Raw genomic sequence first — 27,883 nt, forward strand, 5'->3', positions numbered from 1 at the left:
TTCAGTTCAGTCGTGTCCGACTCTTCGCGACGCCATGGACTCTAACAAGCCAGGTTTCCCTGTCCATCACCAACTCCCGGAGCCTACTCAGACTGCTGTCCATCGCGTCGGTGATGCCATCCAACCACCTTCTAAAGAAGTCTCGCATTATGTCGCGTCTGCTTTGCACATCTTTGCAGAGTGCAAAGCATCATCTTGGCATTAATGTTAACGTCCTTGCTCACTTCAACGACCAAGACTTTCTTAGAGTGTCTCCTGCCTCCATTTCCTCTAGTCCTGCACTCCAAGTGATCACCTCACCCACCCCAAGCTAAGCTTTCATTAAATACATGAAAATGCAACCTTCCCAATTCTCCCAGCAAAGGCAAGATATAGTGCATCGTTTTTCTTAAAAAAGCAAATACACTCAGATATACCGTCCCTCCAAAGGAACGGAGCATGAAGGAAGACTTTGAGCTCCTGTTACTTAGTACCCAAACCACTGTCCACTTCCGGATATGCTTCCTGCTCTAAGGACCCTGCGGCTCACTATCCACATGGTTGTATACCTACACTGAACTTCAGATGCTGGCGCTTGCTAGCAGAGGAGATAGCTAAAGCGTGGGGCTAATTTGCTGCTCCTGTTAAGAGGCAGGCTAGTCCCGCCTAACACTGACGCCTTAGAGTCCTGTCTCATAATTTGGGATCTGCCTTCAACTTTCACCTTTTGACCAAAGAATCAGGCAATTTTCCTTATTCTATTAGGTGGCATGAACTCACCTGAACTAGCGGCCTTCATTTACCCCCAGGTTATAACTGTGTCAAGAAGGTGGCCAGGCCAAAACGAGTCTAATTTTTATCTTGCCTTGCCTTGAGGAAAATATGGAAGGCAATCTTTTACTAGAGATAGAAGTGGGAGAAAACTGCCTTTATGACTCAGTCCCTAGGCTGAAACAGCTTTGGAGAGGAGGAATACTTGCTTGGGAATGCCAGAGTGGGAGAAAAAAGGCAGGAGGCAGAAACAAGGAGGTTTACACAGTACACGACCACACACATTCACTTCAAGTTTTATTTTGCCTCTTGTATGGTCTTCAGATAGTTTTACAGTTCATTTTCTACAGGAACTGAGCTGTGATCTAAACAATCAATGAAATATCATCCCAACCATAATAAATAGCCATAACCATTAGAAGACAGACAGAACAGCATTTTACGATCCTAGAGGCCTGGACATCTGTTTCATAGTTAGCTCTGTGACCAGAATACCAGCCAAATTGATTATTAAAAGCAAAGATAAAGCTGCAAACTTGCTGAAAATCCTGATTCCACTGGAGGATGACCATGGAATCTACCAGATAAAATGCTAGAACTGTCCACTAGTGTACAAAATGTACTTAAAAGAGAAAAAAAACCAAGTGACATTAAGCCAGTAGAGACCCTCCCTTCATCTCAGCCTTTGAAAATGCAAACTTGGTTCCAGCTGTACATTACCTTCCTTATCCTGCTACCAGCTGCAGGTTTCTAACCCTGGATGTAACCCTCCTTCATTCATCTCACCCATTCAGTGCACACTCACAGGCTTTGGTTGAAAGTCACTAGGTACAATCCCTTAAAAGACTTTTTTCAAAGCCCACATTGATGGAAACCTATGAAAGAAAATGTTTTAAATTTTCTTCTTGACCTTCTTCCCTCTTAGCTCAAACTTAAACTGCTGATACAAAACTGCTGGGAAGCAAGGTAACAAAACATTGTTACAGAGAAGCCAGCAAGCCATGATAAAAAAGAAAATGAATACTGCAGAGCAAAATTCAATGAAAGAGCATTTGCTCAGAACCCTTAAAAACACCAAATCTAAATTAAAATACTTGAAGCTTTCAGAACCTGCGGTTAAAGGAAAAAGAAAAGGTAACCTTAAGTCATTGGTTAAAGTGTACTCATTCTTTTAAAAATTAGATACAAACATGCAAGAACTAAAGACTGATTTAATAAAACCAGTAGTAAAATTAAAGGACAACTGACCTGTGGGCAAATGGGATCAGTCCCCAAACCCTAGCTGCCAGATGTCAAAACTAACATTTCACATGCTGACCTGCATTGAGGTTAATTTCCAAAAATGACTGCACTTTGCAACAGACTGTGAATCCTATGAAGTCAGGCTCTTGTACCCAAAGTGGTCATGGCCTAGCCCTAGGTGGGAGGCACTTTGAAAAGAATAAAACTTCTTTTAAAAACAAAACCAAAGACAAAAGTAAAGAAAATCCACTGATTTACATTAATTATTCAAAGTGCCATCCTGAACCGCACCCTTTCATTTTCAAAAGGAAAATTACAAAAACAAAGGATAGTCAGGTTACAGCTAGTTTATATACAAAATTTTTTTTTTACAAGTGTATCACTTTTAGGCTTTTGCCACAAACAACTGCACATCTGTCCCTACAAATCACAACTTGCCTGAACCAATGGTCACTAGGAGACAATCGGCCAAGGCTTTACAAAAAGCAGAAAAACCGCCCAAACTGAAATCCTTTCCTCAGCTTAAACTATGCCATAACCATCCCACTTGGACTCTCCACCCTGAAGCCTCTGAACCCAAATCTTTCTCATCTTTGTCTCTAAAGCATGAGATACATTTCAGTCAATAAGCCAAGGAGGATGACAAATGATTGATTACTCTTAGGTGAGAAATGCAACCACACTGGATGCAGAAAACAGTGCTGACTACATTTATTGAAGACCCCCTCCCTATAAGCCCACGTAAGAGGTCCTGGCACCTAACACAGAACCCAACAAGGAGGCCCAAATCTCTTTCCTACAGGATTCGCAGCAGTATTATCTTCTTCCAACCAGTGAGTAAGTAGTCTCTAAGTTTGACGAGTGAGTTTTACACAGTCCTCTTTGTTTCCAATCAGAATTGGCTGATTCATTGCGGCTCCAGAGGCTGAGCTGTATGAAGACCCCAACCACTACCCACCAGGTGAAGTTAAGACTTTCCGACAGTTCATAGTGCCAACAAATGTCACAGGCTCCGACCAAGTATAACCACATCCTTTGGAAATCCTTCCATTTTTGCAATTTCAAAACAGCCCAACTTGCTGTAAAATTCCAAAATTCTTTTATCATCAGGTCTCACTTCACAGAAAGCTCCTCGGGACCCTAGGGGAAAAAAACAAAACATTCACAATATAAATGTTACTGAATTAGTAGAATTATGAACTTGTGATTAATCTTTATATATTTCAAATAGATCACAGTGGGAGATTATCTATACCAGTCCCTAAGTCTTACATAATTTTTAAAATTTATATAAAGTCAATGGATATTAATATTCATCAATATTGCAACAACTATCTTAAAGTAATGGGTATGTTAACTGGCTTGAATATGGTGCTTATTTCACAATGTATTTCAAGGCATCAAACTGTACACTTTAAATACAGACAATCCTTGTCAAATTACGTCAAAAAAAAATTTTTTTTGAACAGCAAATAAAACTCTTCCCCAGAAAGAGTATCTTTTAGCAAAGAAGTTGTCCAAAACCCTCAAAGTGTCTACAGCCATACCACCCTGAACTTGCCCAATTCTGTCTTATCTCGGAAGCTAAGTAGGGTTGGGCCTGGCACCAGCTTGGATGGGACAAACCTCAAGGCAAACAAGAGCCCTGCTGAACGTATACTTATAATATGTATACATGAATATGTGAATATTATACATACACACACATACACAGTACCTTTGAAGGACCCACAGAGCAGAGCCTATTCCAACCCATGCCACAAGTCAACACAACCATAATGTGTTTTTTATATTAAGACATAGCTCACACCTGCACGATTCAGTTCCAAGCACAACACTTCTGAGAATTATACTTTCCTCAGAGTTGTTTCAATTATCCCACAAAGGGGACACCACTGAATCAAATGATACAAAGATGCAACAAAGCGCATTCTCATTCATCAACAATTCTCTAATGAGTGCTCAGCTTCTCTATGTTCATTTTTGTCTTGCCCAAAGGCTAAGAAGTTTTTAAAGGCTGTTGGATTAGATGGACATGAATTTGACCAAGCCCCAAGAGTTGGTAATGGACAGGGAAGCCTGGTATGCTGCAGTCCATGGGGTTGCAAAGAGTTGGACTAAGTTTCTGGACTGAACTGAATATATGGCAAAGTATTTTTGAAGATTTAAGTTAACAAACTCAAAGAAGAGAAAGTATTAGCGATTCTGCATTCCTATATGAAGTCTTCCCAAGGTTTATTTAATTTTCAACTATCATTTATAAATCTCCTGGCAAAATAAACATAAATTCATGTGTTCACTTCTCATTTAATTGGGGCTTAATACAGGCATTCATAGTATAAAAGAGCAAAAAGAGCAGCATTTTTCAATGGTTAATACACATGCAGTTCTTGCAGCACTAATTCAGAAGCAAAACCGTTAAGTGGTGGAGAAGGGAATGTAAATTTACTTCTTTTTGTATCCTAAAATAAGAGTCCTGCCCTCACCTAGCCCAAATACCAGCAACTCCACAATATCTACTCACCATTGGCTTTCAGTGAAGAGAGAAGGCAAGCCATCATGCTTTTGGCTACACTTGGATCAGTTACTTTTTTGTGAATATCCATCTTTATCAGAGAAGGGAAATTGGCAAGGAAAGTTTCTGGCAGTACTTCCTGCTCTTCATGGAAACTCAACATTATTTTCTGTAAAAATGAGGATGAATCTCTTGACTTTCAGTAGCTACTCATTATGAATCTACATATTCCAATTACAGAACTCAGAAACAGGAAAAGGAAAGCAATATTCAATAGTAACTCTTGTGGTAATGAGAAAATTACCACATGCAAAATCAATTAGCTTATAATTCTGGCTGACATGTTTTCATTTTTTAAGTTTGTCTAAATGTAATGTAGTATACTGGATTGGATCCTGAACAGATTAAGGACATTAATGGAAAAACTAAGTAAGGTAAAGAGTTTACAATAATGCACCGAAGTTGGTTTCTTAGACAAGGACAAATGTAGAAAGTGGGTGAAGGGTATATCTAAACTCTATTATCTTTGTAGCTTCTGTACATCTAAAATTATTCAAAATAAAAACTAAATAATTCAAAATAAAACAATGTTTTTAAAGTTTGTACTGCTTGCACAAAAATGTGAATGTACTTAACATGACTGAACTATACCCTAGAATATGGTTAAAATAGTAAATTTTATGTATACTTTACAATTTTTACAAAAAAAGTTTAAAATAGACACACTGGTTATTCTCCATATGTTCCTAAGCTGAGAACTGTCGGATATGGAAAAGCAACACATCAACAGCTCAATCACCAGCATGCTGCAGTCATGCCGATGTATTCTAAGTAAAGAAGCCTACTCCAAACCAGCCTCTTATTACACTGCCATCTAGCTAGAACCAAAAGGTAAAAAATAGTAATAGAGTTTGAGTGCACTGGTGTGGGGAAGAGGCGTAGAGAATTTCAGAAAAGGGGGAGAAGCGATACAGAAGAAAAAAGACAATGTCATAAATAGAAGTCCAAGTATATTCTCTGATAGTATTTATTGAGTGTAAGTAAAGATTATCCTCCAGAAGAAACTTTTTATTGTCATTCCTATTACCATGTGAGGGCTTCCCTGATAGCTTAGTTGTAAAGAATCTGCCTGCAATGCAGGAGACCTCACTTCGATTCCTGGGTCAGGAAGACCCGCTGGAGAAGGGATAGGCTACTCACGCCAGTATTCTTGGGCTTCCCTGGTGGCTCAGCTGGTAAAGAATCTGCCTGCAATGCAGGAGACCTGGGTTCCATCCCTGGGTTGGAAAGATCCCCTGGAGAACGGAAAGGCTACCCACTCCAGTATTCTGGCCTAGAGAATTCCATGGACTGTATAGTCCATGGGGTCGCAAAGAGTCGAGTGAGCGACTTTCACTCACATTACCATGTGAAATGCATTACTGAGACAGCAAGTTAGCTTCATCAGCACGCAAATGAGATTTTTAATTACTAAACTTGCCCTGAGTACCCAAAGAAGAAACTATAACATACAAGTTTGGTGCTGCAAAACAGAAAGGGAAAAAAGAAGGTTCTTTCAAAGTCAACACTGTGCTTTCACTTGAGTAAGTAATACAACAGCTCCAAATCAAAAGATGTTGGGAACAGTGGAAAATGCCATGCTAGTAAGAATAAGCCCTAAGAATTCTTCTCTGTAAGAAATTTAGAAAGCACTGGGATTTTTATATCTGCTTGCTTTTTTATTTTAATAAGCACTTTACTTTCTTAAAAAATTACCACTGTTTAATTCTAAATCTGTGTATTACCTCAGCCTCAGAGAGTTCTTTATCACCATTTGGTTTGGTATACTTCTCCTGCATGAAGGGAATCCAGGAAATTTTACATTTTTTAATGAAGGGGGTCACATCTACAGTGCCCAGGGCATAACCACATATGCCATCTTCATCTTCTAGGACAAAACAGTAATCCAGGCTAAGGGAAAGCAGCCCTCCTACTAACCTGCTCAGAAGAAAGAAAACCAGAATGAGTTAAGTTACTAACATAAAACTTCAGAAATCAGTGATATAATAAAGCCCAATACACTCAATTGACAATGTGTGGAAACTACATTTGACATAAATAAAAATTGGAAATTTATACATATTAATAACTCAGATTTTATTACAACTAAAGTAGGACTTCTAAAAAACTGTATCTGTATTTCTAGTCTTCATCTCCCCACAACCAGGTAATCCTGCCTTTGAAATGTCTACTCCCAAATCCAACAAACACTGCATCACATACTTGTCTCCAATAAGGTCAGGCTGACTTTGAAAAGGTAAACCAACTCCATCGTCATACATTTCTCTGCAAATCTTGTACACGGAAGCCTGAAAATACAATCTAATTAAGCAACACATCAAGAAAAATGGCAACAGAATCTGACAATATGACTCATAAGTCATAAAGGACTTCTAGAAGAGGGAATAACAAAATGTTTGACTTGTCATAAACATCACCTCTGCTTTGTTAAATATTTATTTATTGAGTCATATTTGTAAAATCAGTAGAAAACAGCACAGTTGTAGTAAACAGTGAGAACTGCCTTGCAGGGGATAGTTTTAGGCACTAAGTAGTGGATTCAAAATTCATCAAACTATGAGGCTCTCTCTCAGCTTTCTATACATCCAAAATATTTAAAAAGTGATTTTCTTTAAGCAAGTTTGCCTTTTTCTGTAGCTAATTATCAACAGCCTGGAAGCACTTTACAAACTGCAGAAAATGTATGGAGAACATCAGGCTAGAACAACGTATCACACAGATATTGTTCAGGATTCCAATTCTGAATACATTTCATCTGATAAAAACTAAGCACAGGACTTCCCTGGCGGTCCAGGGGCTAACACTTCACCCTCCCAATGCAGGGGGCCCGGGTTCGATTCCTGGCCAGGGAACTAGATCCCACATGCTACAACTAAAGATACCACATACCACAACTAAGACCCAGAGTAGCCAAACAAATAAATAATGAAAAAACTAAGCCCAAGATGTTGGGTCTAAACTCCTTAGGCTCTTCCTTAAACTACCTGTGTTTAATGTTTCAGTTAACTTTCTCCATCTAAAGACACAAAAATGATTTTTTTAAATCAGGGAGTTCAAAAGAAAGTATTAAGTGTTCACCATAACCACACTCCAAGTTGGCAGGTAGAAAATTACCTCATCTTTAGGAAAATATGGTCTGATAGTATAAACTTTGGAGGTAGGAGTCAGTGGGGGTGGTTGAAAAAAGAGGTCATTTGCCCCATCAATTGGCAGCAAACGCTGTAGGAAGAAAAAAAAGGAAAACAGATTAGTGCTGGGAAGACATTTACTTCTTTTAATGAGTGTGCACTGCAGATTACCAACTTAACATTAACTGGCTACTGCAGGCAGACCTAAAGAAGAGGGGTGCACTACGCTTTACTAACATAAACACCTCTTTGCTGAGGGAGGGGAATGCTTCTGAATCGAAATTACCCAAACTGAGTTACATAGCTTTAGTGGCATACTACTGGGGATTTAAATTTACAGTAAAAAAAAAAAAAATCTATTCCAATTATGACAAATCTATTTTTTTAAACCAATCTTATATAGACCATCTCTCTACTAAAAGATGGCAGAACAGAATGTCAGGAGGAGAGGTTTGGTCTGAAGAGGGTTATCTGTCCAGGAGACGCTTTATCCCCAAAGCAATGCGCTTCAGTTTGCTGCGCGCAGCAGAGCACCTGTTGGGGGGAGAAAAGTAGAGCACCTGAAAAGTCCATGAACAAAATCCCAACACCAAAAAAAGTTGCATTTTGTTTAAATTTTCATTCCTGGACTGTTCTTTCAAGTACAAAATTTACCTATAAAATAACTGAGAAAATATCCCAAAGCCCCTTCACCATTCACTTGCATGATTATTTATTCTTTTTGCTCATGGAGTTTCCACTGGCAGACAAGCATGCGCGCATTGTGCATTGCGGGCGCAGATTAAAATGCTGTGCGACCTGCAAAGAAACAATGTGAAGTGTATACCTAGAGCCGCTGCGCTTCGCAGGCGCGGGGGGGAATTGGCAGCATCTCCTTCAGAAATTACTGCGAAAGAGGAGGAAAATTTGATTTAAAATCCAGCTATGTAACTAAATTGAATTTGGGACTAGAAAGCCTTCGGCAGACCAATCCTTCCAGCCATCTGATGCGCAATATAAGGTTTCTCATAAAACAAAGAAAATGTCAATTCAGTTGTGAATTCATATTGATACCTGGAACTCTCCTGCTAGACCACCTCTAAAGGCCCAGGGTTCTTGGTCTCCAATTAAGAACTGTGCTGAAGAATGACTACGACACCCTGTTGAGATCAGATCCAAGCGGAGAACGTTACGAGAAAGGGGATTTCCTGGGGTCTCAAACGTCCAACAAACTAACAAACACTGTGGAAACAGCTCTCTAACAATAATAATCCAGGGTTTCAGGACAAGGCTGTGATAATAATTTTTTTTTTAACTTGTAATGGAATTTTAATACTGACGTTCCTTCCTCTGATTAATGAATAATCACTGTTCTACAGGAAGAGTTCTACCCTTTATTAAATTATTGGAAGGAAAGTGTCAAGTTTGTCTAAGTCACATTCCCTAGGTACAGCTATAAAAATCAAGGCAGCTGCTTCCTCTCTACCAAAAGTACAGTAACTTTAAAGTGAAATAAAGTGAAATTGATGACACATTTTATTATCACAGCCCAAGGAATTAAACTTGTCTGAAGTCACATTTTACATTTTGAGGAAGGGTACAGGGAAGGGAAAAATGGGAGAAAAGGGGTTAATCTTGTCAGAAAACTAAGGTCAGCAGAATAAAAGAAATTATTCAGTAAGTTGACAATGAAACACAGTGAGTACTTTTCCTGACAAGGACAATCCAAATTCAGACTTGGCTCAATTGGTAACAATACCAGTCTCACAGATTCTGAGAACTAAAGAGAGCCAACTGATGCTCCTAATTTGTCCAGAACTATCTGGCTCCTCTGAGCAACCATTATAATCTTTGTGGTGCACTTAGCTCATACATGGAGTGGCAGGCTTTGAGGTCCAAAAATCTGCATTTAAGGTCAGCACTTAACCAACTCCACAGGCAATTAAGGAAGCTAATAATGAGAGAGAATTAAAAGCAAATTATAATTGCCTTCCATAGACAATTAAGGAAGCTAGTAATAAGAGAAAATTAAAAGATACTTTGGAGGCCAAATCACAATCACCTGCCTAGTCTTCTGACAAGATAAAGCAGCGCAATATAGTTCTTTTCCAACTGAAGACAGCATTCTACCTCCTGTTCAAGTTAACAATCTCATCAGTACAATATATAGTGTGCTAGTCAGACAGTCCCAAAGCAAACCAATTTTTTTTGCTGACAATTCGGACCCATTAAGAGATTATATCCAGGGTTGTCATTTCTCAGGGGTAGGGGTACTTAAATAAATAAATATATATAAAATGTAGTATTTGTTAAATAAATATGAAATAGGGTAAAAATTTTGGTTATGAAGAGAACCTGCCCCATTCCATAGCTCAGTGTAAATTTACACTGCAGGAAAAAAACTATACCTCTCAAACTTTAAGGAACGGCCAATTCCCCTACCCCCCACTTTGAGACTACAACATAACTAGCACTTCCAACTATTACAATAAAAAGTTGCATGTACGAAGAGCTGTATAAATGAAAACATGGTTAATGCCTCAGTCGCTGCGCAAACGTGACTTCAGTTCATGCCTACTGCCCTTAAATCTACCTGAACTACCTCACAGAACCTTTTAATTTAAACTAATTAATCATGACGCGCTGTGAACATCTGCCGCTGTCCATCCAATAGTAGTAGAACTTGTGCTGAGGATTCTCCCATCTGTACACAATGGGGAAGAAGATAATAGAAGTCGTTAGTAATCAAAAGTACTGCATAGCCACATTCTTTAAAGGACTGAATGCCAGCTGGACTGGAGACTGGAGGAAAACAAAGGGTTCTAATCAGTAACTCCCTGAAATTACTACAGAACCAAGAAAATATTCTGTCGTGAGCTGTTGTGGAAGCTATGTGGATGCCAAGATGATTACTTAAAACTTCTAAAATACTCTGACCTTGAGACTGTACGACAGCTATATACAATTAGGGAAAGCTGCCCCCGGAACTGCACAATTCAGAGGTAAAAGCCTGAGAGGAAAAAGCAGCAATACTGTATATAATCAAGAGATTTTAATAATTTTTTAATTGAAAGCTAAGTAGCCAATGTTTTAACCCACACTTTCTCAAACCCAATAAACTGAATTATAGGTTGAAAATTTAAGACTTCAATCCCTATAAAGGTTAATATATCCCCTGGGAGGCAAATGCCACCATCCAACAAACAATAAGAGAGGTTTTTCCTAAGCCTAAAAGCAGACAAGTATCACACAGAAGAGGTATTCTGGATCCTTTTAACAGAAACAGGTCACAATTCTCTCTTCTACCTGTTGTGCGATATATACAGGAACCCAAAGTTCTCTATATTCTCTTTCTCCCAATTTATTTTTTTATTTTTTATCTTTGCCCATGCCCTGCGGGAAGTGCCCTAACCAGGGATTGAACCCATACCTCTTGCAATGGAAGTGTGGAGTGCTAACCACTGGACAGCCAGGGAATTGCCTCTACTTTCAAATTAACAATCAGCCTCTATTTTAAACTGCTAATTAGTTGTATCAAAGGAAAATTTTTTTTATATATTTAAGACTCTGAAAGTATATACACAGAAAGTGAGAAATGTCTTTGCTCCCACTCCTGAGTAACTGTAAGCTCACAGTGTTTCGTATTTCTATTTCACAATCAAGACTATGTAACCCATCATAGTGTTTGTGACTACTATGAAAATTGACATGTTGGTTAGCCTTGCTGCCTGCTGTGTACTATGCATAAGTCCATTACATATTCCTTATACCTGGATTGAAAACCTGGAAATGAAATGAGATTCCCTGGAGAAACTTGGCCATGCTGGTGCTTTTTACCAAGCTTGAGAACTTAAAAAAAAAAAAATTTTTCACTGTTGGAGAACTTCCATTTAATGAAGCATTTTCAGGGGTTTGCAATTTTTATCCCCTGCTAAACCAATTACTTGGTAGAGGGATAAAGAAAAAGTCCTATGAAATAATACCAGGTAGCACCAGAATAGCCTACCACTAAAGCTCGCATGCGCACAGGGCTGGGAGGATGGCTTCCTCTTTCCAAGCCCCTTAGGTCATTTCAGCAATTGTTCTGTTAAACACAGCATTAATGTTATCATGACACAGCAAGCAGCAGAGAGCTCACATAGTCACAATTCATAGAGTCTCGTCTCCAAATCAGATAAAAGTGGTATACATGGTTCCATCCAGGAAGCATTCAGTCAGAGCAAGTTAAAGTCAGTACTTTCTAACACATTTTCAAGATATTTATGCTGAATTAGCCCAAGGGAGAAAAATCAACGTGCTCGGTATGTTTACTGAGGCTTGCACCTCAAGTCTGTAACAACAGCTACACCTTTGAAATCTAGGCAAGGAATTTAAACACAGTTGGAAATTCACTAATTCCATAAATGTTTTTCTCCCTGTGGGATAATTTTTTTTTTCTTTTAAGGGACAATATATCTGAGAAGAGATTATTCCTGGTGCACCTACCTAACCACTGTACAAAAGACTTCACCATAGACATTATACTCTTGATATCCCAAACATAGGAGTACATGTCATAAAGGATTGTCCTGTTCGCACAATTGGAGAGCCGAGTGAACATTCCCATTACTAGTCCGCACATCTCTTCAAACTTGGCTGCTCGTGATCGCCATTCTTCAATCTATTGAGGATCAATAACGACACTCAAAAAATTGGAAGTTAAAAACATAATCTAAAGCACAGTTATAAACTAAGCTGTTTATGTTATCAAGTACCTGCAAATTTATCCTCAACATTAAAGAATCACAGGGCTTAAACATTTAAAGATAAGCAATAAAAGTCTGTGTCTCCCCAAACTGACAAATATTCCTAAAATATTAATCAACTTTGACCTTCCTTCATTCCTAAGTACTGTAAGGTCAAACTATGGAAACACATGATTCAGCAGAGTCTATACCTACTTTATAGAACACATTCTAAGATGTGGCCAATTCTCATTTAAGACCTCCTCCGTATCATCAGCATGGGGATCCATCCAGGCCAGAGAAGCAAGCATATTAAGTGTACTCACTTTTTCCGAGTCTTTTCCTTTGCAATTGACACTGACAACACTACTATTTGCTCGAAGCCACTGGAACTCCCGTAACATCTGCGCTCCTTTGGGTCCATGCTCATAAGGAAGGTAGAATAGGTCAGCAAGTAACTGCAAATCCTCCAGAGTCACTGGTTCTGCAGTGTACAAAGGCTTTTCATTTGGACCAGGCACAAACTGCTCCTTGTTTGTCTGTTCATCAGTCTGCATAGGGGCAATATCACTGATGCAATCTTCCTGCATAGACATCTCCGGGGATTTTGATTCAGCTATGCTTTCTTTATCAGTGTCCATTGGTTTCAATTCTTCTGCCATTTTAGCTTCAACAATTTCAGTTAGTATTTGACTGTCATTCTTGTGGTCTGTTTCTTCCTGTTTTTCCACTACCATGTCCATGGGTTCCTCATCTGGCTGTTTCTTTTCTTCTTCCTTGGTCAGGGCTGTAGGCTCACCACTCAAGGCTGCTCCCTGGCTCATAATGGGCTCCTGGTAAACAGTTGTAACTACAGTTGTGGCATTTAAAGAGGGTGCTGCAACTAGAGGAGCCCCATCAACTACACTTGCTTTAGCTCCACTGTGTGCGACCTGCCTACCTATAAAAACAAATTGCCAGAAAGACAATCAGAATGAGAAACGGAACAAGTAAGATCCAGAGAAATGTCTTAACTATAAGCCTCAATTTGAGATTCCAAATAGAAAAAAGTGCCACTTCTCTAAACCACCGGGGAGGTGAGGAAGGGAAGAAGGGGGAAAACACAGATCATAAATATGGCAACACCTATTATTTTCTTCTCTTTTGAAGGTCTGTATTTTTGAAGAACTATTAAAAAAAATTTTTTTAAACAAATTAGCATTCCAAGAAGATAAAACCTATATTTAAGGCCAAAAGTAAAATTTAAAAAACCTCTCTAGATTCCTAAATTTCACTTTGCTTGGTGGGCCTGTAATAAAACATCACAAATGTTCTTATGTCTCAAACAATGTAATCCAACCCTCTTACAAAGAAAAGCCAAACTCACTGCTGTATTGATGAGGTACGCCAAACTCCTGCAACCATTCTGTTAAAGCTAACTTCAGAGCCATCTGTGGACTATAGAGTACATCAGTTTCAATATCTTCATCACTGCCTTCATTTTCTAACTTTATCTGGATTGATACAGTACTGTCTTCACTATCAGCTGCAAAACAGAGAAACAGCACAAAAACAGTTTTGATTACAAAATACTAATTCTTACAGTGAAACTGGAGAGGCAAAGAACTGGAGTAAGAACAAACCTTAAGCATAAGAATGCAAACACAACCAAAACCCTTCACTGAACCACTTCACCTAGAATAGTCATCTAAATGCATTGCCAAATGGAAAATCCCAAATGAAATAATAAACACTAATTTCAGAATCACTGGACAAATCATTGATAAATGTCCACTGATAGCGTTTTCATTTCTAGCCCAATCATTTAATGCCCAACAGGCTTTACTTATATATTCACCCAGTGTTAAGTATCTCTTTCTCCATGAAGTCATTTACCCACTTTTGTTTAAGGGAGGTAATCAATCACTCCCTCCTCTGTGTTCCCCCTGCTGCTGCTAAGTCACTTCAGTCGTGTCCGACTCTGTGTGACCCCACAGATGGCAGCCCACCAGGCTCCCCCATCCCTGGGATTCTCCAGGCAAGAACACTGGAGTGGGTTGCCATTTCCTTCTCCAATGCATGAATGTGAAAAGTGAAAGTGAAGTTGCTCAGTCATGTCTCACTCTGAGTGACCCCGTGGACTGCAGCCTACCAGGGTCTTCTGTCTGTCGGAGTTTCCAGGCAAGAGTACTGGAGTGGGGTGCCATTGCCTTCTCCCTAGGACTCTGTAGATAATTATTCTCAGTACTCCTCATTCTATAGTACAGTTCCTTGCCTGCTTTATCAACACCAGACTAATTCTTTCAAAGTAGGGACTATTTTATTCTTTGAACCCTTAGTGTCTGATAAATAGGTATCTAAATGTTAATGAATAAACAACTAGTCAACATTCTCTTACCTGGAATTCAATTAAGATTTTTTCATAAATAAAAATCAGTAAGCCAATATCTAAAATAAGAAATGTTTCATAAATGTAAGCTAAACTGAAATTACACAGTAAGCAACTCAGATAAGAATATCTAGCTATCTAAAATAACCATTTAAATATAATCACCTGAAAACATAAATTCAATCAGAATTACTCAAGGGGTAACAGGAACATTAAGACTACTTTGTCTAGTTCCTCAGGTTTCAAAAGCCAAGTCACATTTTAAAAACAAAGAACTGAGGCCAAAAAGTTATTAAGTAACTTGCCCAAAGCCACTCCAGGGAGCCCTTTTCCTATCATTTACATCTCATTCACAGGACTAAACAATACCTTTAAAAAAAATTCTTGATGACAAAAAAACATAAACTCACCAATGGTTCTAGTTAACCCCAATCTCTTCCCAAGGTCAAGAATTAAGTCATTTACTTACTCATCACTACATCTTTCCTTACTCCATTCATGTTTGATTTGTACCAGGTGGCAAGGGTGTGGATAGCAACATAGTTGGCTTCAAATTCACAATTTGGATTAGTCAAGACTCCTTTTAATCGTGGGATGAGTTCTGTGGATCTTCCTTTGTATGGGCCCAGAAATAGTCTCTTCTGATCGTAATCGTTAGCATGAATGTTATCCCAGATTACTGGAGCTCTCTTAATTATCTTTGAAACCTCTTCAATGGACTCTACTGGAATTTCTTTAGAAACAACTTTAGGACCTAAAAATAAAGGCCATCATTTATTAAAAGGCTCTCATACATGGTTTTGCAAAACAGCAATATACTGCATGTAACTTTTTATTTTGTTATATTTTTAAACAATTTTTCTTTTTAAAACAACACAGCAACATGTGCTTCTACTCAGCTTTATTCCCCTCGCTCAATATTTCCTCAGAGTAGATTCCTAGAACTAGTGGTTAGAAGGCACAAATATTAAAGGTTTGGGCAAGTTTCCTCAAAATGATACATTAGTAAGAAACAAATTTTCCATGTAAACAATTTTTTTTCCAATATAATATATCCTCAATTAGACAAACTCTCATTAACCTAAATCCTGGGAGGGTTTCTTCCCTTAATTCTTAGAATGAAAACTAATACAACTCATTAGTTTACTAATTACTAGCTGTCAATCTAGCATTAAGGATTTCATTTCATAAAATACAACATTCTTGACTTTCCTGGTGATATAGTAGATAAGAATCCACCTGCCAATGCAGGAGACATCCCTAGTCTGGAAAGATTCCACAGGCTGCAGGGCAGCTAAGCCCATGTTCCCTAGAGCCTGGGCTCTGCAACAAGAGAAGCCACTGTAAGGAGAAGCCTGTGTACCGCAGGTGCAACTAGAGAAAGCCTGTGGGCACCAACAAAGATGCAGTGCAACTACAACAAAAATAAAAATAAGTTATTTTGATATTCAGACTCACTGCAAAATCCTAAAAAGTACTCTTAATACTAAGTGCAGAATGTATACTTTGTAAAAGGAAGAGAATCTCATTAAGGCTCAGCTTTTTAAAAGTATACAAACAACCAATTTCTCTAGATCCTAGTTAATTAAAACTTTTACTGTAGAAATCTTTAAGACTTACCTGTCCAAAGCACCTCAATTCCAGGTAGAAGCTTTTCACCCACAGTCCTTAAATAAGGAGACTGAGACACATTTGGATAACAGAAAGTGCCACAATATTCTGAATGTAGGGGGAAAAATTAATCAGTAAAATAGGAATGAAATAGTTATGAGTATTTCAATGGGGATAAAAATGTCTATCAATTTTAAACTATTTTCATCCAAATGATAAAAGGCCTCTATTTTATGTTCCAAAAGAAGTCAACAAACTAGCTCATTTATATATTAAAAAAAAAAAAATCAATTCATAAAAGCCGATATTCCTCCTCCAAAAGTAGGACAGATCAACCCTTATGATCCTATGGTCACTAGAAATTTAAGTTTACTGAAGATAAATAATTGGAATTTTTAGCATTTTCTACAAACTCTGAATTGCCTACATTTCTCAGTTTCAATCAGAGACCAAGCAGACTGGATTGATATAATAAAAATAAAGCAAAATTATGCCCCTGGCTTAGAACTCAATTATAACTGATTATAATTTACAATGAATTAAGTAACTACCAAGTATGATCTTATTAAATATTACTTGAATATTCATGTAGCATCAGAAGACATAAGGTTCACAGTTCACAATACTCTTAACAAGACAGACAAACACATGGTTAAATCAATACAGTCTAAAATTTCTTAGAACTTCTTTAAACTCTTTCTGAACGAGAAGTCAAGCCTGGAGAAGTTTTCTTATAGGCTGAATTTTGAGAGGAAAAAAAAAAAGAAAAAAATATTTTCAGTGGAAGGAACCAGGGAGAAAAGGGGAAAAAAAGGAAAAGGGGGAAAAATTATTAAGCTTTCTATTCTGACTACTGGAAGTAAGAGCCCAGATGGGAGTGGGAGGAATGAAAAGGGATACAGATAGGCAAGGGCAGAAAAAAGGAACAAGTAGGAGGGAAATGAGAAGTGACTTAGTTAAATGCAATGTAAATTTGCTTTTTTCTAGTTTTCACGTTGATAATACTATTCCCTTCCTCTAATCCAGAAAACGTAATGTTCACATACTTTTAGTACCAAAAAAAACATAAAATTTTTCACCTATTCAGTTGCCATTTATTAATCCCTAAAATTTCTCCAACTTAAGATCTGGAGAAACATCTTCTAGAAAAAGAACTCCTACCTTTACATACCAAAGGGACACGGAAAAACAATAAAATTCATACATGATCTTTTGAAAGTTATGTATTTCAAGACTAGTTAAATAGAAAGCTATTATATACAATACCTGTGGGACAGAAGAGGAAAGTTTCTGGCTCTCCTAGGTATTGATAAATCTCATTTGTGATGGAGACCTGGGCATGAGCAAAAGAACTGAATACCTCTTTGTCAGCTGCACACATATTATGGTCAATATCATCAAAAAGCAAGGCAAATGACCTGCATCCAAACTGAGAAACCTAGGAAAGGGAAAAGAAAAAAAAAAAAGATGCTTTACCAGCTCATCTTAAAGAGTAAAAAATACAGGCTTTAAAATATTCAAGTATACAGTTAATAGTTATACTTAAAAGTCAAATATTTTCCTTAGTAGAATGTTCAAGGCCAAACCACTCCCTTTCTATTTTCTATGTTAAAAAGCTACACAGTTTCTGAACCCATATTTTCATTTGGGTTTGAATGCACTAAGCAAATTGCCTAACAAAGCTTCTATAACGTGGCTTATCCTTCTACATCTTTCAGTACAAAAGATACCTAACAGCGGAAAAAAAATGAAAGATAAAACTCCAAGACACTAAAAATCCAAGTTATCTGCTCTAGTCAAGACGCACTGATGCTAATAAATTTCTTTGCACATAAACCTAAGTCATCAATCAGAAAGACCAAAATAGCAGAATATGATCAAGCGGGGAAATAACCTCTTAGGAGCTTATTCACAGAAATTTAACTACTTGTTTTTTTTTTTTTTCCTGGCCACAGCACACAGATTGTGGGATCTTAGTTTCCCAACCAGGGACCAAACCCAATCCTGGCAGTGAAGGCACCAAGTCCTAACCCTTGAGGAGCCAGGGAAATCCCAAACTTTTAGGTTGGTACAACAAATGTTAACTGCAATTTCAGACTGCTGATTTTAAATCATTATAATTAGGTTCAAACACATCTTTTATTAATTAAAACAGGAACCATTACAGTCAACACGTTTTTGCCAGCAAGAGTTAAGTTTATCTCTGTAACATAAAAATCTATGCTTCGGGATTTAACAAACTCTTGGAAAACATTTCCTGCATCCTGCTGGTTTTGGAAGCGTTTTCCCTGCTGCTGAAATGCTTAAAAAAGTGGTAATCGATTGGCTAGAGGTCAGGTGAATATGGAGGATAAGACAAAACTCTGTAGCCCAATTTATTCAACTTTTGAAGCATCGGTTGTGCAGGTGCGGTCAGGCGTTGTCATGGAGATTGGGACTTGACCAATGCTGTCTGCAGGTGTTGCAGCTTCCAGGGCCATCTCATCAGGAGCACACTTCTGTGGCATATGTGAGCCACAGTTATGGTTTTGCTGGAATTCAGAAAGCTCCAGTGGATCAGACTGGCAGTAGACCAAAGTGACCAGGACCTTTTCTGGTGCAAGTGTGGCTTTAATAAAATGTTTTAGAGCTTCTGCTTGGTCCAACCACTGAGCTGGGCATCACTGGTTGTAGTATGAAATCCACTTTTTGTTGCATGACACCATCCAATTGAGAAATAGTTCACTGTTGCCATCAAAACAATGATTTTTTTGGTTTTCAGTCAGCTCATGAGGCACCCTTTTATCGAGCCTTTTCACTTTTCCAATTTGCTTCAAATGCTGAACAACCATAGAATGGCTGACGATGAATGGGTCCTCTTAAACTTCTTGTCTAGTTATAAGAGGAGCAGCTTCAATAATGGCTCTCAGTTGGTCGTTGGCAACTTCTGATGGCCAGCCACTGTGCTCATATTCAAGGCTCTCATCCCCCTTGCGAAACTTCTTGAACCCCCATTGCACTGTGCATTCATTAGGACTTCCTGGGCCAAATGCATTGTTGATGTTGTGTCTCCACTGTCTTATGACCCATTTTTTAACTCAAGTAAGAAAACTGCTTGAATTTGCTTTTTTGTCTAACATCATTTTCATAGTTTCAAATACATATAAAATATACAGCAAGTAGTAAGTCATTAGCAAAAAAACAAAGTGAGAAATGAACATTAAAATGATGTATATCCACATTTAAGAATGTATTCCAACATCAAATGGCAAATGTCAACACTGCAAAACCACAATTACTTCTGCAACAACCTAATAACTTTAAATTCTTTACCAGCCATTCCAATACCACCAATAATATACAGGTTTTTTTTTTTTTCTTTTTAAAAGGTGCACCACAAGGCAAGTGGGATCTTAGTTCCTTGACCAGGAATAGAACCCACACCCCTGGCAGTGGAAGCATGAAGTCTTAGCCACTGGACTGCTAGGGAAGTCCAATATAAACTTTTGTTTTAATAAACATATTACACTTTACCAAAACAGATGTGCAGCTTTTATGTTAAGTAGAATGTAGATTCCAATCAGGTTCAACAACAGCTTACATGTTTACCTAGTTTTTCTTCTCATTTTGGGAAACTAGCCAGTCATTTCCAGACTGAATTATGTCTTTTAACCATATAACCGAGTTCATCTTACTTCTATAACCTCACCCAGTTCAGTCAAGCAAGCACCCAACAGCATACAGTTTCTGGAAATGTGACTCTGGAAGACTCAGAATCAGCTGGAATGTGAGTAAGTCTCCACCTCAAGTCTTCATTAAAAATCTATGGGAATGGAGCTAATGAGCATTCTTTTAAGCATTACTTCTAAGCATTCTTTTAAGGCAGTTCTTATGCAAAGTGAAGTTTGCGAAGCACTGGTACCTCCAGTAAAGCTCTTTTCACTCCCTTTAGAAAATATTCCTATCAAAAGTAAAAAGTTTGCACACAAAGTAAAAATCTGTACAGGAACAAAGAAGTACTATGAATCTGGTTTTCTTTTTGTATCATAAAAGCAACTCAGAAACTCTTCAGTTTCATGTGCTGACTCAGGGAAAAATAATGAAAAAGGAAGGAAATTACCTGGTCCAGTTTGCGTTTCAATGTGGACACTTCCTTGGGGTTAGAAAAAGTAATATCCAATCCAGGTGAGATAGCATAGATGAACTCTATCTCATATTCCCGTGCAGCAGAGATGAGAGTCATAAGTTGCTCTAAAGAACAGAGTCCATGACTTTAGAAAGCAGCACAGAAAACTAAAAGAGCCTTCACCTTTAGGTTATTTTTCTCCAATTTTCAATAAGTGAAGAAAGAAAGTCCCTTCAATTTTACAAAACTGTCATGTCCAATGTGACAACAGGCCTTACATAATGGCACAAACTTGATACAATTTAATATCACCCTGAACTCAATAAAAGCATTCTCTTCCTTCCACTGCCATTTCTCAAAAATACTCAATTAAGGCATCAATCCTCTTATTGAATGCAAACCAATTTTATTTCTCAAGTGTTTGAGAGTTATGTTTTTGTTTTTGCTGTCTCTGTACAACTGGAATTCCTAAATAAATAACTCTACATACAACTACTTTATAATTTAGAATAAAAGAAAAATGTGTTCTTAAGAACCAGGGTTAAGTGATGGCCTTAATAATCTTGACATCTCTGTAACTACAACAAAAAAATCTATCACAGCTTTAAGTTTCTAAAATGTGACAGACAATTTTCCTAAGTAAATTGAAATACTATTCCATACCACAGGATATATCTTTAAATAACCTTCAGTAATATCTTAAGATAGTCATTAACTATATTTTGATCACATTAAATTTCATTACCAGCATCACCAGAAAATAATCAAGTTGAAGAAACACTTAAGTTATATAGAGTAGTAAACAACAAACTAGATGGAGTTTTAATTGCTTTTTTCATAATTTAAGAAAACCTGCCTTCACTGTCTTGGCTGGGCTCTGTAACCAAGTATCAAGTAAATTACTTGTTAGTGTATTTGTAACTAACTTACTTGTAACAAGTAAATTACTTGTTAGTTATCATTTAATTCCAGGTATGAAAATGTTCCCCCACTCACTCAAGTACACAAAGAAAAGCACTTCACCATTTGTCTTAGTTACTTATATTTATGAATTTTATGTAGCTAACTCGACATAAGAATACATGCAGAAAGGACAGTTTGAGATGGCTTTCACTTCAGTATAGGCCTGAACCAGGGTAAGGTCGTTCTTGACTTAAAAGACAGACAGGACCAGTACTAGTAATCAAGTGGTTAAGACCAAGCCATACTTGATTGAACCTGAAGCAAAACAATCAGTAATAATAGCCTTGTCTTTATTTTACATTTTGGTATTCTGTTCATGGATTTTTTTGCATTAGTTCTGGTTTAAAAATAGATAATACTTTTTATCTTTATTACTGATTTTTTGAAGTACTTTAAAACTTGTACTCAAGGCAGGCACCTCACTTGCCTTGCCCGAGACCTAGCCCTGCTTCAGCACCTCTTTGTCCAATGGCCTACTGTTTACTGGCAGAAGTTAAAAAGTACAATTATGACCACAAAACAGGTGGAGTCAGATGGGCAAACCCATGAATCACACTATGGCTACACAATTTACTGCTTTTCTTTCAATCTGCATAACAGAGTTACTATATAAAAGAAAACTACCTACAAAGTGAAAGCGGAATACTTAATTCTTGTACAACTACATTTAAAATATACCTGTTTTCTTCACATACTCTACAGATTAAAAAGAAAAAGATTACCGGCTTCCTCCACTGAATACATCTCTCGCCAAAACATCCTATGTTTGTAGTCATCTTTTGGAGCATACAGATATGTATTTAATTCCCATTTCTGGAGCCTTAAGAGAAAAGAAAATTACATGTATATAAACAGGCAATATGCATAACCAATACACCTCAAATTTTTCCCTTTTCTTGGAGCAGCTCCATCTCTTAAAAAGTTACTATTCTGGGGCAGTAGCTTTTAACCCTTTTCAAGTCCAGTGGAGTTGTGAAAGAAATTAAATAAGGAATGTTAACATATCCAACAGTCTTAAATAAAAATACAATAGCTCTGAGTGAAGCAAGTGAAGCCCAAAACCTATTCAGCTTTCCCGGGAAAGTCTGAGAACCACTGAGACTGGCCTAGGTGAAGAGGAAGAAGACCAAAGTTAAACTAACTTCTGCAACTGAGAAATCATCAAACTATACTCAGCCTATTCAGTGCTAGTGTTTCCTCAAACAAAAGGAAATATTAATGAAGACTCTCCTTTACATAATAAAAAGTTACCTTCTAAAGAGTTCTTTTCTCTGTTCCATAACCCATGGTCTTCCATAAAATCCTAGATTCAAAGTAAGAATAAAATTGTAAGAATGTGATAAACTGTGTACTGAGAAGAGCAGGTTACAATACAAATGACGTCAGTTTGTAAACAATACAAAAATCTGAAGGATGTTTAGTAAAACATTAACATGTTTTGGAGTGATATTATAAAGTGACTTTAATTCCCTTTTTGCTTAGGCAAATCTTCTGGTTTTTCTACCAAGAACACTAATTACTTATGTGATAAACTTATCTAAAAAGAGGTAAATGTCATCTCTTTTCACTGTCATAAAAGACCAAATATATTTAAACCTAACTTTTTAAAAAGATTATCTCAATCTTACAGTGAGGAGAGGGGAAGCCTAGTAACCCCAAGCTGCTATTAATAACAAGTACTATCTAGGAGGGGAGTTAAACCACTTTTAGAGGTAGAAAAGGTAGGGAAAAAATCAGGAACAGAATTAGTAAAGAATCTGACTGACCCAATTTGATGATTTTGTTTGTTTCCCAAAATTACATTGTAAAAGAGACCCAGAAAGTGCCTTAAACTACATTCACAGCAAATTCAACATCGGAGCTGGCCCAAACAGGAAACTCAAGCAATCTCAATTCCAGAGCAAATGTCTGAACAACTGAAAATTCAAGAATGTGCCTCACTCCAGTATCCCATGTGGGGCCACAGCACTAGTAATGCAAGAAACAAACCTGCAGATGGATGATGTTAGTGATGTAAGTACCAAACTGGTATTACAGCTTGCCTAACCTTTACTTTCCACCAGTCTCAATCTAATCATCTGCCAGAGATAAGGACAACCTCTCAAGAGTATTATGAAGATGGCTCAAATTCTGTTTTGAACACAAAATGCTCCTTACACACGCAATTTAACAAACTCAAAACCAAATTCAAAACCAAAATTTCTGAACTGTAATAACCTCCACTCTAAACAGAATAGTTACTCTGCACAAAGACAATGAGACAGATCAAAAAATAAAAATGAAAAATTCATTAGGTACTAATGCATGAAACTGTAGCACTTGGAATTTGGACAATTCCATGGTTACTCTCTTACGAGTGATTTAAAGTGTTAAGTGAATTTTACAAGTCTTTATAGCTTTCCTTCAACAGTTTGCATTATCATTACCTCTTAAAGGAGTAGGCATTACATTTTCCTTTAGAGCTGTCTCAACATTAAAAAAAATTTTTTCCAAGGGTCTAACATTTTAATCTTCAGAAACCCTAACTTTGCTCTTTGAGAGTAAGGTTCAAGGTTTTAGCTAATTGGCACCACAAAGAGGAAGCAGGGCTGTTACACGAGTTAAAATCAACACAGATTCCTCCACAGAACTTGCAACATGATTCACATCATTAAAGTGAACCTTAAGAAGAACTGGGAACTTTGGTGATGGCCAGTGCAGTTCATCCTTGCTTTAAAAAAATAAATAAATTAATTAATTAATTAAAAAACCCAAAAACAAAACTAACACTCAGGGTAGACCTTTTTGGCAAAACTTTTGTTTCACTTTTATACATGTATACATATGTGTATGTTGGTTTGTGATGTAAAATGTACTTTTAAAATCAATAAATTTTGTGGGCCTCTGTAGTTAAATACTTGTAAATAAAAGCACAAATTAACCTCATAAGTATGTAAATAAATAAAATCAACAAAGGTTTGTGAGGGAAAGAAAGACAAAACACCAAAAAAAAAAAAAAAATCAGGTGCTTAGTCACCAGGGAAATATTCTAGGGAATGGGAAGGAGAAAAGACAATAGGTAACACAATTCTAAGTAGACTAGTTCCCTTTTAATACTATTCTGAAAACAAATCAATTGATCTTAACCACAACTAACTTTTTCTATAATTATTGACAGTGTAATCCACAGGCAAGCTTCCTTAGACTCACTGTAGTCTAGCTCTAAAATTTCTAATCGTCCAGCACTTCTCTCCCACCCTCCATCCCAAGATCTTAGGTCACAAAACAGATTATTTTCTTAGTATCTCCCTGCAGATTCTAGTCCTATAAATACATAGATGGATAAGTCAAGCAAATCAATCATGTTTTCATAAACATCGACTCCAGACTAACACATAGGTAGTTTTTCCATTCTGTTTTCCCCTAAATTGTGCAACAGTTAACTTCACTGAACCGTTTCATTTCTAACCCTAGCTGCCAACTAGTCTTGTTTTCCCCTACAATTAAACTTTATCTAAAATACCATAATCACCACCCATCTTTCAAATGAATACTCCGTATGTTCGGAAGTTCTCAACCAAGAGGACAATCCTTCTTTCCTTTTCCATGTCTTTCCGGTTTTTTATAAAGATCAGTATTTAACTGTTACTCCCACACACACCATTACATATAAAAGAAAACTAATGAAGTATACAAGCTAGGAAACCCTGGGTCAGCCAAAATACTTTAGAAAGTTCGAATACATGCTGTACTTCAGGTAAGAGCAATAATGAAATTGATTTATACTTTCATAGAATGCACATCTGTGGAACATTTGTCCATTACATTCATAAACTGTGATACAATCTTCTACTCATTTTCTCCAACCACCAAAGAAAGTCCATCATTCCTAAATGGTAATGGGAAAGGAGATGGTGAAAAGGAGTTTTTAAACCTCTTCTGCAATAACTATACTAGAAACTCCATATCTCAGATACTATTAAAATCAAAGCTTCATCCCTCAAAGCAAGGCATAGCAGTTAGCAAAGGGCGATTTTCCAGGCTGCAAAAAAAAACTGAATTCAAAGGGTGGGAGGTTGGGGACTGAATAAACAAAACAAGAAACAACCCCCCCCCCAAAAAAAAAAACCCCACCTCTAAGCAAAAAGGAATTTGTAAAACTATAGGCCCACAGTGCTTCTCTTCATTCCAGGAATACAACTACCACATCTGATGGGTAGTCTTTTTCCCAAAGGGTAGGGGCAGCAGCACTATACACGCCTTTCCGTTTGTGAACCCAAACCACCCTAGGAAACAAGATCCCAAAAACAAAGATGTAAAACTCAGAGCCCAAGACCAGACTCCCTACAACGCCTCCACTGGAGCACGCCTGGCTCCAAGCCCAAGGCGGGTGGGGTCAGGCACGTTAATAGCCAGAGGGGAATTCGACGCCGTTCCAGAACGCGAGAGAAGACTTGCCCACCCTCTCTCCTCTTCCCTCGTTCCAGCAGGGTCAAATTTCAGACCCACAGGAATAATCCCCTTTTAGAGCTTCCCCCCCCTTCCCCCCTGCTCGCCACCGCCGCCGCCCAGACTCCGCCGCCATCCGCCTAACCAGGAAAGAACAGATTACTACTGGGGTGGGGCGGGGGGAGGACACTCCTGCCCAGCCCGCGCCACAGCTCTCACCTTCCACCACGCCACACAGGAACCTCCGAGCCCCTCCTGCCGCCCCGGCGACCGCTGCTCCCCCGGCCCCGGTTGGGTTGTCTTCTCCCGGGGCTGGAGATGCCTGCGGCTCCAACGACGCGCCCGCGGAGGCGGCAGGGTTGGAGTTGAGCTCGCTCTCCCGCTCCTCCAGCACCGCCTGGTTCTCCTTCTGCACCATCCTCCTGCCCCCGGCCGCCGCCACCTCTGCAGGTCCTCCTCGGCCTCCGTCCGTTGGGCCGCCGGCCCGGAGCCCTGGAGAGGGCCTCGGCTCCTAGCGCGCGCCCTTCCTGCTCCTTCCCTTCCCCCTCTGCCCTTCCCCCTCCCGCTCCGCAGGGACCCGAATGCCCGGATGAGAAGGGCGGCGGCACCGGCGCGAGCCCTTTGTCAGCCGCTGCCTCAGCCTAAGCTGGGGGATGCCGGAAGCATAAGCTGAGATCGAGTCCGCGACGTATCGTTCTCTGGAGGCAGATGGCCACGGCTCTTTTTCTCCTTCTCAGTTAGCTTCTGTTGACCTTCCGATAATCCTAGTTCTCCCGCTGCCTCCTCCCGAAGCCCCTGGGTCTCCTCTGCTGCTGCCTCTACCGCCCGCTTCCTGTTTATCCGCACTGCGCCTGCGCCGGAGACCGGCTCAGACCGGTCCCTTCAGCCCGGCTCCCCCTCCTTCTTTTGAGCCAGTCTATTGAGGTTCATTCGGTAGGGGGGAGCAGAACAGAAAAGACGCGAAAAGCGGAAGGTAACGAAGGCAGTGGAATGTACCATTTATGCTCTCCACCCTCCGGAACGAGCCAGACTCCCAAGAACAGACCATTAACCAACCCCGAGAAGGGGAGAATGGGAGGAGGCTGGAGCGGGTTGGGGCAATAGGCATGTGGATAGGACCGGCAGGCGCGAGTGGGTGAAAAAAAAGAGGTGTTTACTCTCTTAATGCGCAGGCGCGGAAACCAAGCCTCTGGTTCTTAAAGAGCTGGGAAGAAACTGACCTACTTTCTATTGAGATTCTTCTGATGGGTTGGTTCATTACATCAGCCTGACCCAGGCTCGGTTCTGTGAAGACAACACTCCAAGAAGCTCAGCTCACTCCTCTGCCCTGAAACATTTCCCCCTACCTCCAGCTTGGTGCTAGCCCTCTTTAAAAACCTAAGTCATTCCTTCTTTCAGCAGACACCTATAGAGCTTGCCTCCTGCTTACCTCTTGGGCCACTATGAGCTCACAGCAAGGAGGTTCAGACTAACGAATACACACACAATCCCCACACTGTGTACCCAAGTATTGTGGGAGCTCAGAGGAAGGACTGACTTCATCTTCCTTTGGGTAGAGGCGGCGGCCATGGCTTCACTTTCGAGCTGGGTCATAAAGGATAAATAGGAATCAGCCAAATTGAGTTGGAGAGAGAGAAGAGAAACCTCTAGGCAAGTGGAAGGGAGTACAAATGTAGGAAGGGGTGAAAAGGCCTGGCCTGTTTGGGAATGGGGAGTGTGAAGTGTGTATCAGAAGTGAGTCTCTTTGAGCCTCAGCACAAACGTCATTTCCTTGTGCGAAGCCTTCCCTGAGCCCTAAATGGACTTCATCTCCTTGCTATTTGGGTCTCCTTGCTATTTGTTCTCAGGGCTCCCTTTGGTCCTGTCATAATGCACTTGGTGGTTGAGAAATCTGTGGTTAATAGGTGATTTAAATGTGAAATAAACATCTCCTTCTCATTCTGATTATTAACAACATTGTCCATCTTATACTTCAGTCTCATATTAGACTCCTCCGACGGTAGACCAACT

The 27,883-nt window shown here is 38.9% G+C and overlaps 1 protein-coding gene across 1 annotated transcript; it reads right to left on the minus strand.

Annotated features, from left to right (window-relative positions):
- Window positions 1–1,034: 1,034 nt before the first annotated feature.
- OGA (O-GlcNAcase) lies at window positions 1,035–27,276 on the minus strand. The gene is made up of 16 exons (XM_069567257.1): window positions 26,093–27,276; window positions 22,697–22,748; window positions 22,168–22,265; window positions 20,477–20,607; window positions 17,644–17,815; window positions 16,387–16,485; window positions 15,236–15,520; window positions 13,765–13,923; window positions 12,725–13,338; window positions 12,160–12,334; window positions 8,749–8,834; window positions 7,682–7,786; window positions 6,770–6,855; window positions 6,292–6,484; window positions 4,517–4,676; window positions 1,035–3,132 (listed from the first exon to the last, which is right to left on the minus strand). Exons 1-16 carry the CDS (start codon window positions 26,289–26,291, stop codon window positions 2,996–2,998), a joined length of 2,751 nt encoding a protein of 916 aa, XP_069423358.1. The 5' UTR covers window positions 26,292–27,276; the 3' UTR covers window positions 1,035–2,995.
- Between the last annotated feature and the right edge of the window lie 607 nt (window positions 27,277–27,883).

The sequence above is a fragment of the Ovis canadensis genome, chromosome 22 (genome assembly GCF_042477335.2).
Source record: "Ovis canadensis isolate MfBH-ARS-UI-01 breed Bighorn chromosome 22, ARS-UI_OviCan_v2, whole genome shotgun sequence".
Classification (NCBI taxonomy): domain Eukaryota; kingdom Metazoa; phylum Chordata; class Mammalia; order Artiodactyla; family Bovidae; genus Ovis; species Ovis canadensis.